Here is a 12,878-nt window from a genome sequence, read left to right as displayed (position 1 = left end):
ATCTTCAGGAAGATAGGATGCATATGGAAGAGGAACCATAAACTGCCAGTGCAGCATGCACCCGCACAGCATAATCAGATAGGAAAAAATACTGAGAACTCACACTGCCAAGTACCTAATGTACATACAAATTCCTTTAAAACAACTGCTCTAAGAAGTTAAAAATAATACCACAACCAACACATCAGGAAGCTAACAATTTATTTCTCTGCAGAGCTTTTAGTACCTCTGAGGAACAGAAATAGAAAACATAAATACTTTTTTCCTTTAAAGCAATGGTACAAGAGCCTCCTCTAATTGCAAGAATTCCTAACACCCTCAGACATAAAAGGCGAGGCTGCAGTTTTCAGGCAGCTTTTGCCTGAAACTTGATGTATCTCAAAAGGCACTGATTTTCAAACTGCCTGGCAAAAGGCCTCAGCAGAGAAAGAAATGCTGCTGCACATCTTGGAGCAAGAAGGATGATTTGGGGGAAGTATCACAGATCCAAGGAAACTGAAGTCCTCAGCCTTGTAGGTGAGAGATGATTTCATTCAACCATGATTTCATGGTGTGAAAGCAAAGGTTTGATCAAGCAGCATTTGAGATAACTGGAAGTGTTCAAGGTATGGCAAGACTTGAACATACCAAAAAGCCAAGTAAAACCAGTGAAAAGGCTTTAGATTCAGGAGGGGTGGAAAGAGGACATGGAAGGGGGAATCATGTTCACGTTTCAAGAGCAAGCTTTAAAGATAAGGTCAAAGATAGAAGCAAGATTATGAGACAATTTCCTTTCAACCTATGGATAACCAATATACAGATATCTGCCAAGTTTCTTTTTGCCAAATTTCAGAGCTCAGCTGGGCAATATAGGTCACCATCATCCTTGCATACAGGTCCTCAAAAAATCTGCCCCACACACACAGCAAAAAAAAAAAAGGGGGCGGGGGGAAATGGATAGAGAAGCAAGTCAAACCTCAGCCAAGTCCAAGTGCTTTCAGTTTAAAATAGAAATGGGAAACACCACATCCTTGGAGGTAGCTTTTGCACAGCTTCCATCCAGCAGCAATGCTTTCAGAACTTTTACTGACAACAGCCCAGAGTCGACATTGTTGGAATATCTATCTGTATCCATATCCACAAGCTGAAGACGGAAACCGTATCTTGTCCTTTAAGCCAACGGCTTCCTTTCGTGCAGCGCTACTTTGCACTAGAGAACTCAGAAGCAATTAAAACAAAACATTGTGGGGGTTTCTTGGTAACCAATGGGTAATTCACCAAGAGATCCCTCTGGGATGTGTTGGAAGCACCTCTGTGCTATCTGCCAGCAGTACTGACCCCGTTGCCCTCACTCAGGCCACATACTGCTTATTGCTCAATGCCGTGTTTTCGGGAGAGCGGCCAGCACAGAGGGCAGTGGGCAGCTGGTAGTCTCCATTAATTATGAAAGGGGATTGTAAACACAGCTAGAAATAATGGAAAGAGCTGTACAAAAGACTAGCAGGAAGATATAGACAGATAGCCAAAAATTGCACTCTCATTGCTGCCAGAATCATAGGAAAACTTGGGCTGGTCAGAATAAAGGTTGCAAAGGGTAGTCAGGTACCACTGCAGCATTTTCTTGATAATAGCATTTATTTTAGCTCTTAATTCACCAGCAGCTCTGGTGTTTTGTGTATGGGGGCAGAATCTCTTGCAGACACAGTGTACTTCCTCTCCTATGTATTGTGGTGCTGCTATGTGCCTCATCACCATCAGCCCCACACATCACAAGAGGGGAACAAGTCAAAGATTTCCCTAAGGCAATCCTTACGGAAAGGGACTCCATCATTGTGTCCGTTGGAAGAGCAGTATCTGCCCATATTAGCTTAAAATGGGATTACCACTGAAATTTCCTGCCCTATTAGAATAGCAGACTGTTTTAAAACAAGTCATATGGGTTGTTCCCAGCTAAGACTATCCTCCCTGACAGGGGTTCACACTATTCCATGTTTCTGCCTGCTTAGAGGGAGAAAAAAAGAGGAGTAAGGTAGTCATTTAACATTCTACAGGCAGTAGGTTTGACAGCAAACCCGAAGAACTTGCCTTGCATGTATGAAAGGAAAACTTGCCTGACAGTTCATTTTTCAACATCTAATTAAGACACAACACCCTGCAATTCGGTGACATTGAGACGGATTGGTCTTATTTGTTTAAATAGAATAAATAAAGAAACCAAATAGAAGGTTTCTAAGTTAACATCCAGTGTGTATCCAACAGCAAACTGCTTCCGGTTTGGTAGAAAGGTGGCTAACCTTTACTCCAGCCAAGCCTGAGCTAGAGAGAGTGGGCACTGACCGGCAATTACCTCAAGTGAGCCTGGAGCAAGCCCTGGGCAGCTGAGCGCCTGCGCCTCCGCACCCGCAGGGCTGAGACCGACAGAGCGACACGGAAGCGGAGGGGAACAACAGAGCTATAAATACCAAGGAGTGGAAGGATACGTCTGAAGGCAAAAGCAGCAGCTTCTTTATTCCGTCCGCCTCGCGAAGCAGAGGGAACAGCGACTCTGCAGGACTGGCGTGCAGCAAGCTCGAGGGATTTAGGGCAGGAAGGCAGCCACTGCCTCACGCAGCCAGAGCAGAGTTGATCAATTAGCTGTTCAGTAACCCATTAAAAACCCGTTCAGCTGTGAATGGCTTGGACAGCTGTTGTAGCTAAATCTGCACAGGAGATTGAGCACCTTACCTGAAACACCTATAAAAACAGGGAGAAAAATAGCCCCACAAAAGGAAAAGGAAATTTTCTGGTTCCTCCTCTTTATCTGTATCCGTAAGCCTATGGTGAGAGCTGCTCCCAGGTACAGCCTTACCCATTGGGATATTCACCACAAAGAGCAGAAGGCCATTACTGCACTCTCCCCCCAACTCCGTGACAGACACGGGGACAGAACAGACAGACAGCCTGCATAGCCATAAGGCTCCCTTCCAGACTGCCTCAGTCAGAGGGATTCCAATCCATTCTGCACAAGCAGGCTGCATTAATTCCACTGCACTCACAGTGCTCATCCGTATCCACAGTGTTCTCAGCATCCCTAGCACACACAACAGTATAACCCTAGATGTATTTTTCCATAGGAATTGTTTTTTAAATTATATTTTTATACACAGTTGAACTTCTGGAACACGCACGCACATGGGGCACACTCAGGGTAAACTTATTTCTCTTACTGGCCTCTAATAATTTTACCACAGGCACTGAAAATAACAGCTTGGTGCTGGCACTGCATTCCCTCCTGCACAAAACCCCCACAGCAGGGAGGGAAAGGAGGTCAGCAGCACTGAGCCTCCCCAACAGTGACCGAGCGGTTTAAAATGCTCATGCCATTTGAAAATGCCACATGGTCTGATCAGGACATGGATATGCTGTATATGCCAGGGGTGAAATGAATCAATCCATTGACAGAAAATATCCTTTTTTACCACAGCTACATATTCCCTCCATATTTATCTACCACTGATATGATGCCCACCCTGCTCTCGGCACCTTACAAGGCATTTTGGAATCCACTGTGGAGCACCCTGGCCTGAGATGAGGGAGAGGACAAACATGAGAAAGAAGGTCTCTGCTAGGTCTTCCCCTCCCCTCAGCAAAGCCATCACACACTTTTACTCTCTGATAAATCAGTGGGGATCACCAGGTATTATTCAAACAAAGCACAGTACCTCTGCAAAACAATAATGAAAAAAATCTGGAAGTGAAGAAGCTATTGTGTTCCTATTTTTAAGCACTGTTATTATTAATGTGCCATGGTTCTTGTCTCCACCACCACACCATATAATAATGTGAAGAAATTACTGCAGCATATTGTAATTATTTCAGTAAGGACACCGTGCTTCCGTCTGTCAGCTTACACTTGCATTACAATGAAGAACAATGTGACTTAAAAATAAAGTTACATGCACACTGTAATCCATGACCTATCACCTCTTCTCTGCTCATCCAGCCAACTCTTGAAATCATGTTCCCAAAGAAACAGTAATTAAACACTAAAGAAGCAGGGTCCTCTTAACAAGGAAGCTGTAGAAAACACACGGAAGCTCAACTCCATCAAGAAGGATGCAGCTAAATTTGAAAAAAAAGCCTGTCCTAAACGTCCCTGTTTAACACTGCTGGAGACCTGTGTTCACAGTGAGTTAGACCAGCACTTGGTTGCAGAGACAGTGTTTTCCTCTAGTTAACAGCGACTGACCAAGTTTCTGCTTGCACCTTGTCAGGAACTTAGCAGTCCCTTGGTTCTTTCCCAGTAAGAAATGGAAATGGTCCTATTGCTCTTTTCAAAGAAAAAGTTAGAAAACCACCCTTCCTGCAGCTGTACTGCAAGTTCCCAAACCACAGGAAAAAAAAAAAAAAATCACAAAGCATTAAATATTTCTGTTTAGAGGACGAAGCCCTGTGTGTAGGTACCTAGTCTGTCTCCTACAGTCATGTGGCACAAGATTTCTGAGAAGTCAAGCAGAATGAGGTTATAGTCTTGTGGCCTCTGCTTGTGATTTGGGAACAGGCAGTACAACATCACTTAATAATTCACCAATTTATTACCATAAATCTGCCAACCTGTTTAATCTTTGCCACATGGAATAAAGCAAATTTTGCAGGATCTGCAGGAATAAGCTGGCACCTCTGGTTTACCAAAATACCTGCAATGAACAACATGAATCCAGTGACACAAAATAACATGTGCAAAATAGTCAAGCAGGCATGGGTTGAACCTATGTGGCCATTAAGTGCTGCCAGATGTATCAATTAGACATGTTGGGAGAAAAGAATAATATATGAACCAACTCTTTTCCCACTAATCTGTTTCATTTTAGTCAAGCTTTACGGCACAAGTAACAGTGGCAGGGCATGGTTATAATTTTTAAAAGGAGAAGAATAATGTTTATTTTATATGGATAAACCAGCCTTTAACTATATTATTTTCCCAGCCACATTCTCAATTTTAAAGCAGCTAAAAATGACTGGTTGGATACAGCTCTTGAATGTTCAGGAAATACACTGAAACTGCAGTTGTGCAAAGTTAAAACAATGCCCAGATCTCCATTTAAAACAGAAAATCCCTGGAAAGGCTACTCAGGGGTAATATCAAGGGCCTGTCCTACATTCCTATGTCATGTCTGAGGAAGGAAAGCTGTGGGGGCTGTGACAACAGAGACCAAGCAGGATCAAGCAGCTAGCTCAGTGCATTCACCTCTGAGACCTCCTGCAGAGCACGTGGCTCCAGATGCCTTCTCCAAGTGACTGGACACAGGGATGGCGTACACCCTTCATGGTCTTGCTGCAAGTCCAGCCACTGCTTTTGATCTCTCCTGCAAAGACCCAGGAGCTGCAAAGTATCTCGAATAAGCAACCCACCTCCTTCAGGAGGAGCAGATGATGCCCTTGTACATTGTAGAAGGGCTCAGTACTGCATCCATATGAAGCAGAAGTTGGGAAATGGAATTCAATTTACATATTATTTGATTAATTTGAAACTGACACCACCTGTTGCCCCAGCAGCAGTCCTGAAAGGGGCTGGAGTCCCTGTCCAAGACAGGAGCAGTACCTCGGAGGAGCCCTAACCCCCAGGGAGAGGGCAGTGCTCTTTAGCATTAAGCTTGGCAGCCTTCATGTGATTTTACACATGCAAAGTAATGGGCCAAATCCTGAACAGGAGTAAATCAGTCGAGTTTCATTTCACTGGAAAATACATATCTCAGGGTCTGACCTGCTGCTTTCCCATGCCAGATGCTATGCCAGAAGGCAGTTCAAGGCTCCCACTAGTCCCCAGTAGGTAAAATATCACTGGTCTCTTGGAGGCGGAGGCCAAAAAAAAAAAAAAAAAACCAACAAAAAAGCCAACCCCCAAAACAACAGCTCTTCTATCACCCCATTTTTTTTGTCTTCTGAGGTATTAGAAAGTGCAAATTAATGGTGGCTTTATATGCATCATTTTTTCTACTGCTCATTAAAATCCTTTGTGAAGTACACATAAACGATATCATCTTGCAATTCCTTTTTTTCTTAAGTTTTCTCTGAAGTTGCAGAAGGCAGGATTTCCTCTCTATTACATAAGGAGAAGAGGGTGCATTTGTTCTTTTGCTGTTTAAGACTCATTAGCATGGTCAGGTTACTCAAGCCAGGCCCTCTTTCCTGATCTTTTCTTGCAGGGGAATTATTCTTGGCAAGGCTCCAGCCTAACCCAATGGAGGGAAAACCAAGTAGCTTTACAAAGAAAGAGATATAAAACAGATGCACCTCAGGGCTTTGACCAACCACTGAGAGCTTCAGGAACAGCGTAGAAACAACAAATACAAGCTGGTGATGAGCCTCTGAAGTGTGCAAGTACACTCATCACTACTACTACCATGATAAATTACTATCATGTCTGTTCCGTGGGGGTGCAATCTTTTGCCATCATCTTGACAGGAAACCCAATACAATCCTGGAGGCAAGGTACCACACCATACCCCTTCCCAAGCAAATTAACAAGGCCCAGTAGCAAAGAGCTGTCCCTTGTAAAACTCTCATCCCAGACTAAGAGGCTGGAGAGGAAAGTAAAAGCCCCACCCTGTTATTTAGTGTAGGGGAACAATGGGAAAAGTGGCTCTCCTGCCTCCAGCACCTAGTGCAGGGGCCTGAGCAAGATTAAGTTTTCCTCATGTCTTAATAGAAAGAGACTGCTTCAGAGCTTGGCTCAGAAACTTCTCTTTTTATTAGGTGACAAGAGGATGTGCTTAAGGTTTCTTGGGGTAGTTAAGGCTAAGAAGAGGAACTTTCAAGCATGGTGGCACAGCAAGGATTACCCAGGGCTTGCCTGTACACCCACTGCCTCCCAGGAAGCAATTTTGGGCTGAGGTTTACCTACTGTTCCCCTGGCTAGAACACTGATTTAAGTCCCAGACACAGAAATTGAGATTAATTTCTTGTCTTTGAGAGACCTCTATGCTTCTGTCTAACCAAACTAAAAACAGCTAACCAGTTACAAACCTTGGGAAGGAAAAAGGACTGACACATTCCAAAGGCTTGCTGTCCATGCCAAGAAAAAAAAACAGCACCAGTGCTAAGTACAAACCTTATACTGCTATTTGTATTTGTTACTCTATACACATGCAAGTTATAACTTTTTTTATAGTGAAAAGAGTCAACCACTGGAACAACCTCCTAGGGATGCAGAAGAACCACACTGCTAGAGGTTTTCAAACCTCTAGCCTGTGTGATTGGACACAGTGATAGATAATTTCATCCAGGCTCCCCTTCCCAGGAAAGGTTCGGTCAGATGATATTCTGAAGTCACTTTCAACCTGAGCTCTTCTGTGGTTCTGCAGTTTTTGCAACAAGTGTTAAGGCTTTATTACTTACTCTTTTTGCATGTAGAAGATGCAACCTCACCAAGAAGCTGACCAAAAAAAGCAGCAGAAGGAAACAACTGCTTGAACTGCTTGACATCTGAAAGGAAGCAGAGCTGGGCTCTGTGAACCTTTGGACCCATCATCATCTTGACACATGGTCCCCCTCCTTTAGATAGAGTACAAGTTCTGGCCTTCAAACCCGCTATCAATTTTCATTCAGTCAATTGCAAAGTGTGCTTCCAAGGGGAGAAAAAAAAAAAGTTAAGAGATATTCACAAAGTTGCTGCTCGGTATTATAAAGCATCATGAAAACTGGTTGGAAGACCTCCACTGGAAACCATGCTGGGGAAGGTACACAACTGACCACTGCTGTTGGCTACTTGCAGACTTTGAAGCACACAGTCAAACTGGAGTTTGCACCTTTAAGGTGTCCCTTCTGTCAGTCAGTGTTGCTCATGCCTGCCCCACACTTCTGCATGGGATCATCCAGCTGGGACCCCAACAGCTAGAGAAAGTGGTCACAGGGTGTCACATGAGCCACGAGCTCAGTTTGTGGGAAGGAGGGACAGGCCTAAGGCAGGTATGGATAAGGAGTGGCAAAAGTACCCTTCCCTATGGACCTGGGGTATCGGACAGTTCCAGGGTGCTTCCACCATCCTTGTCCAGAGAAAACATCCTCCCTCTGGGGTTGAGACATGGGGCTACTTATTCTCCACAAAAACACGTGCTGCCTTTGACCTGAACTTGCCCTTTTAATCATGCTGTTCTTACCCTACATTTCTCTTATTTTTTTGGTGAGAAGAAGCAGTTGGTTCCCTCATTCCTCCTGAGAATGGAGAGGACACGGAGGCCAGATAGAGGGAACAACTTGTATCCCCAGAGACAGGCCAACTCTGACTCTTTGTCAATAAATCCCAGATTTTCTGAACAACACCTGCAAGAAACACTGCAGGTTTGGGCAAACTCACCCCAGCCTTGATACTTCAATCCAATTATGTGTCATGCTCGCCTCCTCATTCATCATGTTAAGCTCTTCTAAAATTACCCTCTAGTCCTCTGAATGAAAACACCTCGCTCCTTCCTTCACTTCAAACACTGTGATAAACATAGGTCCTTGTAATATGAGAAAAGAGGGTGAGGACCTTGCTATATTTCATTATTTTTGCACTACAGCAATGAATTTCAAAATAGCTTAGCAGTAGTAGTCATGCTTACTGATTTAGTGTACATTCCCTTCACTGCTCTTCAGAAATTTAGCGCTTCTGGGAACAAGCATGAGACTTTGAATTAGGGTTTTTTTTTTTCCTCTCCTCCCTTCAGCAGGTTACAATATGACATTTTCTTGCCTTTTTTTTTTGTTTGTTTGTTTTTTGGTTTTTTTTTTTTTTGTTTTTTTTTTTTTTTTTTTTGTTTGAATGAAAGTCCAGCCCTCTTTCCTTCCTGCACAATTATTCCCTCAATGCAAAGGGCTGGAAGACAAGAGGAGCATAGCCTTCTAGCCTCACCTGGAAAGAAGCGGTGCTTTTCCCTGTTGTTAACACCTGAAAGAACAACCCAAAGGGGTTTTAAAGCTACTTGCTATGACCAGGTCATTAAAACACAAAAAACCCTAACCAATTTTAAAAAGCAAACCCCAAAGCAAGCCTTTTAACTGGCATAAAAGTCCCCAATATGTAAAATTAAGATTATTTGCTTCTCTTTACACAGTTTTACTAATCTTCTTGACTTGCTGTGCTTTATTTCTGGACTTAAGAAACCAGGTGAGGCAGCTCCTCCAGCTGTACGTACTGCAACAAGACAGTATTCCAGCTTCTGAGAGCATCCTGGACTACCTGAGACCAGCTGTGACTATAAGGAACCACCATGAAGGAGCACATTTATTCCTGCATATCAGGGCAGCAGCAAGCAGGTGCCCATTAGCACAGCTCACGAGAGCACCTACAGTCAGGCCAAAGGGCCTTCAGATCCACCTCCAGCTTGGGTCATAGCTGGAAACTTGAGCAACACATGTGGGACACCCACAGAGCACCTTGAAAACACATCCATGGATTTTGTGAGGCTGAACTGCTGGTGAGCCCCGTGCAGTGATATATTCATGCTTGGAGAAGCAAGAGGTGAATTTCTCCAGCTGACTGTCTACTGAAGTTGATTTACCCAGGCAAAGACTGGTTTGCAAGGCATTATGTCTCTTCCCAGGGTACACAACCTGGGCTGGGAGTGAGACCACAGAGCTCAGAAGCAGAATGAAGGCAGTTTCTGGCCTCAGCTGAGGCTGTTTTACAGCTGCAAAGCTCCACTGACCCCAGCAATGCTCACACAAGCAAGAGGAAATTCCTCCCTGAGTAGCTGAGTATGGCTTTTCCCAACGTATATTGTTTTCCTGCATAGTGTTGCTTTTTTCTGTTCCCACATTTATTTTCCCAGGAAAGTTTTGGGCTTGTCTGTGGATGCACATTGCTCTCATTTCTTTCCAGCTTCTCACGTTATCACAAATTGGATCAAGTACAGAAAACAATTGCATCGTACTCACCCTGTGTGATTGATGACACAGATATGTGCAATAAAACAGAACAAAAACAAGTACTTCTACTAGGCTCCTTTGAAACTTCAAAGTATCCAGGAGACATTTTACAGCACCCAGCACAACAGCCTCTTGGTTAAGCTGCACAGAAACTAAGCACCATGCAGTCTAAGGGCAAAAATTAAACAAATTTCTGGGGCCAAATTCTGCATACACAGAGCAGCCAGCTTGGGCTAAGGCAGCTTTATTTTACTATTAGAATTATTCTGAGACTAGACATCATCTGAGTTTCTTTCCCCAACAGCTCCACTCCAGCTGCTTACCAAAAAAAAAAAAAGAGCAAGAGAGAGTGGAGACAAAGGGGGGGGAAGAACAGGATACCTGGACTAGTGAAGCAGAATACTGACAGATGTACAGATGCTAGGCTGAAGTGAAGCTATCAGTGTAACATCACAATAACCCTGCTGGTCTATCATCTTCATTTTGGGTATCAAACAGTGGTGGCTGTGAGATGACAAATGTTTTCTATGTGGGAGCATCAGGCTCCCAAGCAGTGCATAGCAGAAGTATCCCTGGCCACAAATACTGTACTGCAGCACAGGATTTCAGGGTTTCACATCACTGTCACCATCCTGCTTGCATGCCTGACCTCTGCAACCGCACCGACAAGAGCTGTATATTATTGGAAAAGGACAGAGATAACAGTTCATGAGCATTTCCCCTCCCCACAACATCCCTTTCAGAAAAGCCCATAAGTCCCCTGCCCCTATTCATTTTCTGCTGGAAGTCCGACTTGCAGCCAGAGAGAAAAGTAACTTTACCTCTGTTGTAAACTAAATGCCAGATCAGCTGGGACGGACTTGACACGAAAAGGAAAGGGCTAGAGTTATTTTAAAATGCTTATTGGAATCTACATTTCTGTGTCCAGCAGAAAGTTTAGTATGACAGACATCCCCAGCATTCTTGCCCAATTATACACCAAAAACAAAACCCAAACTCTTGGCTTTTCATTAACACCTGAAGCTCAATCCTGTTTGCCGCACCACCAAGTTCTCAGTGCAGTCAGGGCACAAAGCCAGCACAGCAGGCAGGCAGGTGCTGCATGTCTCACACCCCCAAGGATGAGCAGTCCCTCCAGCTCAGAAGATGCCCCATGACCACTCATTAACAAGCTGTGTCACCCTTGCGGGACAAGCTGTGGCATTCCACACCTGTTACACAGTCCTTCTCCTGCTACTGCCCCCCAGCTTCTGGCAGGAAAGGCAGCTCTCCATGACATGTTCAAAAGGCTCTTAATGGAGAAACAATCCTAGACCAACCATTAACAGGCCTAAGGCGACTAAGGAGACTGGGTACCAGCCCAGTCTCCCCTGCACAGCTGTGTGTACACGCACCCCCTCCTTAGGAGCTTCACTGCCTATCGAGGGTTACAGCAGCTTTATTGAGGGACAGCCACTACAGTCCCAGAGCTATGACTCAAACAGGGTTTCATGCAAGAAGTGGGAAACATTTAGTAATCCCGAGAAGGAGCGAATGCCACTAGGATCACAGCAAAGTTCTAGAGTGCTCAAACCTCAAAGGCATGAGCCTACAATCCTGCATGGAGCTGGCCTGCAGGTCAGGTGCTACCTCTTACCTGTTCTCCAGCAGCGTCATGCACACGACCTCCCGCACGCCTGGGTTGTTGGCCTTCTCAATGGAGCAGCTTTGCAGGTTCCATGTAGCCACCCTGAAGACAGGTCTGCCATCTCTCACCCCCCCAAACATCTCCACAGAGGGGCGAGTGGATATGATCTGGGTTGGACCCCCGGGAGGAAAGTCCAAGTCCTCACTCTGGAGGCTGAGAGAGGTGGGGCTGGGGTGAGGCTTGGCCATGAAGTTGAGGCCACCATTGGTATTTGTTGAAGGGGGCCTGGAGCGCTCTGCAAAAATCTGGTGCCTGATTTTGTCCAGAAAGGAGGAATTGATGCAGTCCATCCTTACCAGGTCCTCGATACTTTTGAAAGGCCCATGCTCTTTACGGTAGTCCACAATGCTGTTGGCGATCTTCTCAGTGATGCCACGGATGCTCATGAGCTGTGCCGGGGTGGCCGTATTGATGTTGATCTTGGTGGCGGACAGGTGGTGCTCAGAGCCCGGGTCCCTGCGCACGGAGCTGGGCGAGTGCTGCGCCGAGCTGCCCTTGCTGCTCACGCAGATCTCGAACTTCACCTGCTCCAGCTTGGCCGCCCCCACCCCGCTCACCAGCGCCAGGTCCTCCACTTTCTTGAAGCCGCCGATGTACTCGCGGTACTCCACGATATTCTGGGCCACCACTCGGGTGACCCCGGGCAGGGTCATCAGCTCCTCCTCCGTAGCCGTGTTGATGTTGAGCCTCTCCTGGTTGACGAGGATGTTGCTGAAGTTGCACGCCGCGCTGAACTTGCGGCTGTGGCACAGGTCGGCCGGGTCGCGGGGGATGGAGCGGTGGCAGCCCAGGCTGCCCCCCATCTCACCGCCGCCACGGGCCGCTGCCGGAGCCGGGGGAGCGGGCGCGGGGCGCTGCCGGGGCTGCCCGCCCGCGACTCATGGACCTCCGCGGGAAGCCGGCGACGGACCGGGCGGCGGCGGGGCAGCTGCGGACAGACCCCGCGCCGCCACACACGCCCGGTCAGGGGAACCCTGCGCCCCGCCGAGGGGCTCCCGCGCCTTTTCTTCTTCCTCCTCCCCCCTCCTCGGGCACCGCCGCTCCCCAGCGCCGGAGGAGCCTCTGCAGCCGCTGCCCGCCCCGACCCCCGGCGCTCGCAGCCGCCGCTGCTCCACGCCCCGCCGGCGGTAGTAGTAGCTCTGCGGGAGCCCCCGCCCCTCGGCCGGGCGAGGCGGGGCCGCCGCCGCCGCCACCGCCCCCCGGGCGTCACCCGCGCCGCGCCCGCCCCCGCCCGGGCAGCGCGGGGACCGGCCGGGCGGGGTGGGGCGGGGAGCGGCGCCGCCGCCGGGATTCCCTACGGAGGGGTCCCGGCCCCAGCGCCGGC

General features: G+C 47.0%; 1 protein-coding gene across 1 annotated transcript in view; it reads right to left on the bottom strand.

Moving 5' to 3' along the window:
* Nucleotides 1–12,638, bottom strand: part of EEPD1 (endonuclease/exonuclease/phosphatase family domain containing 1) — a 62,463-nt gene extending 49,825 nt beyond the window's left edge. Inside the window, exon 1 of the mRNA XM_053997058.1 lies at nucleotides 11,504–12,638. Within this exon, the coding sequence (XP_053853033.1) occupies nucleotides 11,504–12,357 (854 nt within the window). The 5' untranslated portion in view covers nucleotides 12,358–12,638. The remainder of the gene's footprint in view (nucleotides 1–11,503) is intronic.
* Between the last annotated feature and the right edge of the window lie 240 nt (nucleotides 12,639–12,878).

This window comes from Vidua macroura, chromosome 1 (assembly GCF_024509145.1).
Source record: "Vidua macroura isolate BioBank_ID:100142 chromosome 1, ASM2450914v1, whole genome shotgun sequence".
NCBI classification, from domain to species: domain Eukaryota; kingdom Metazoa; phylum Chordata; class Aves; order Passeriformes; family Viduidae; genus Vidua; species Vidua macroura.
This window is presented reverse-complemented; position numbering and strand designations above follow the sequence as displayed.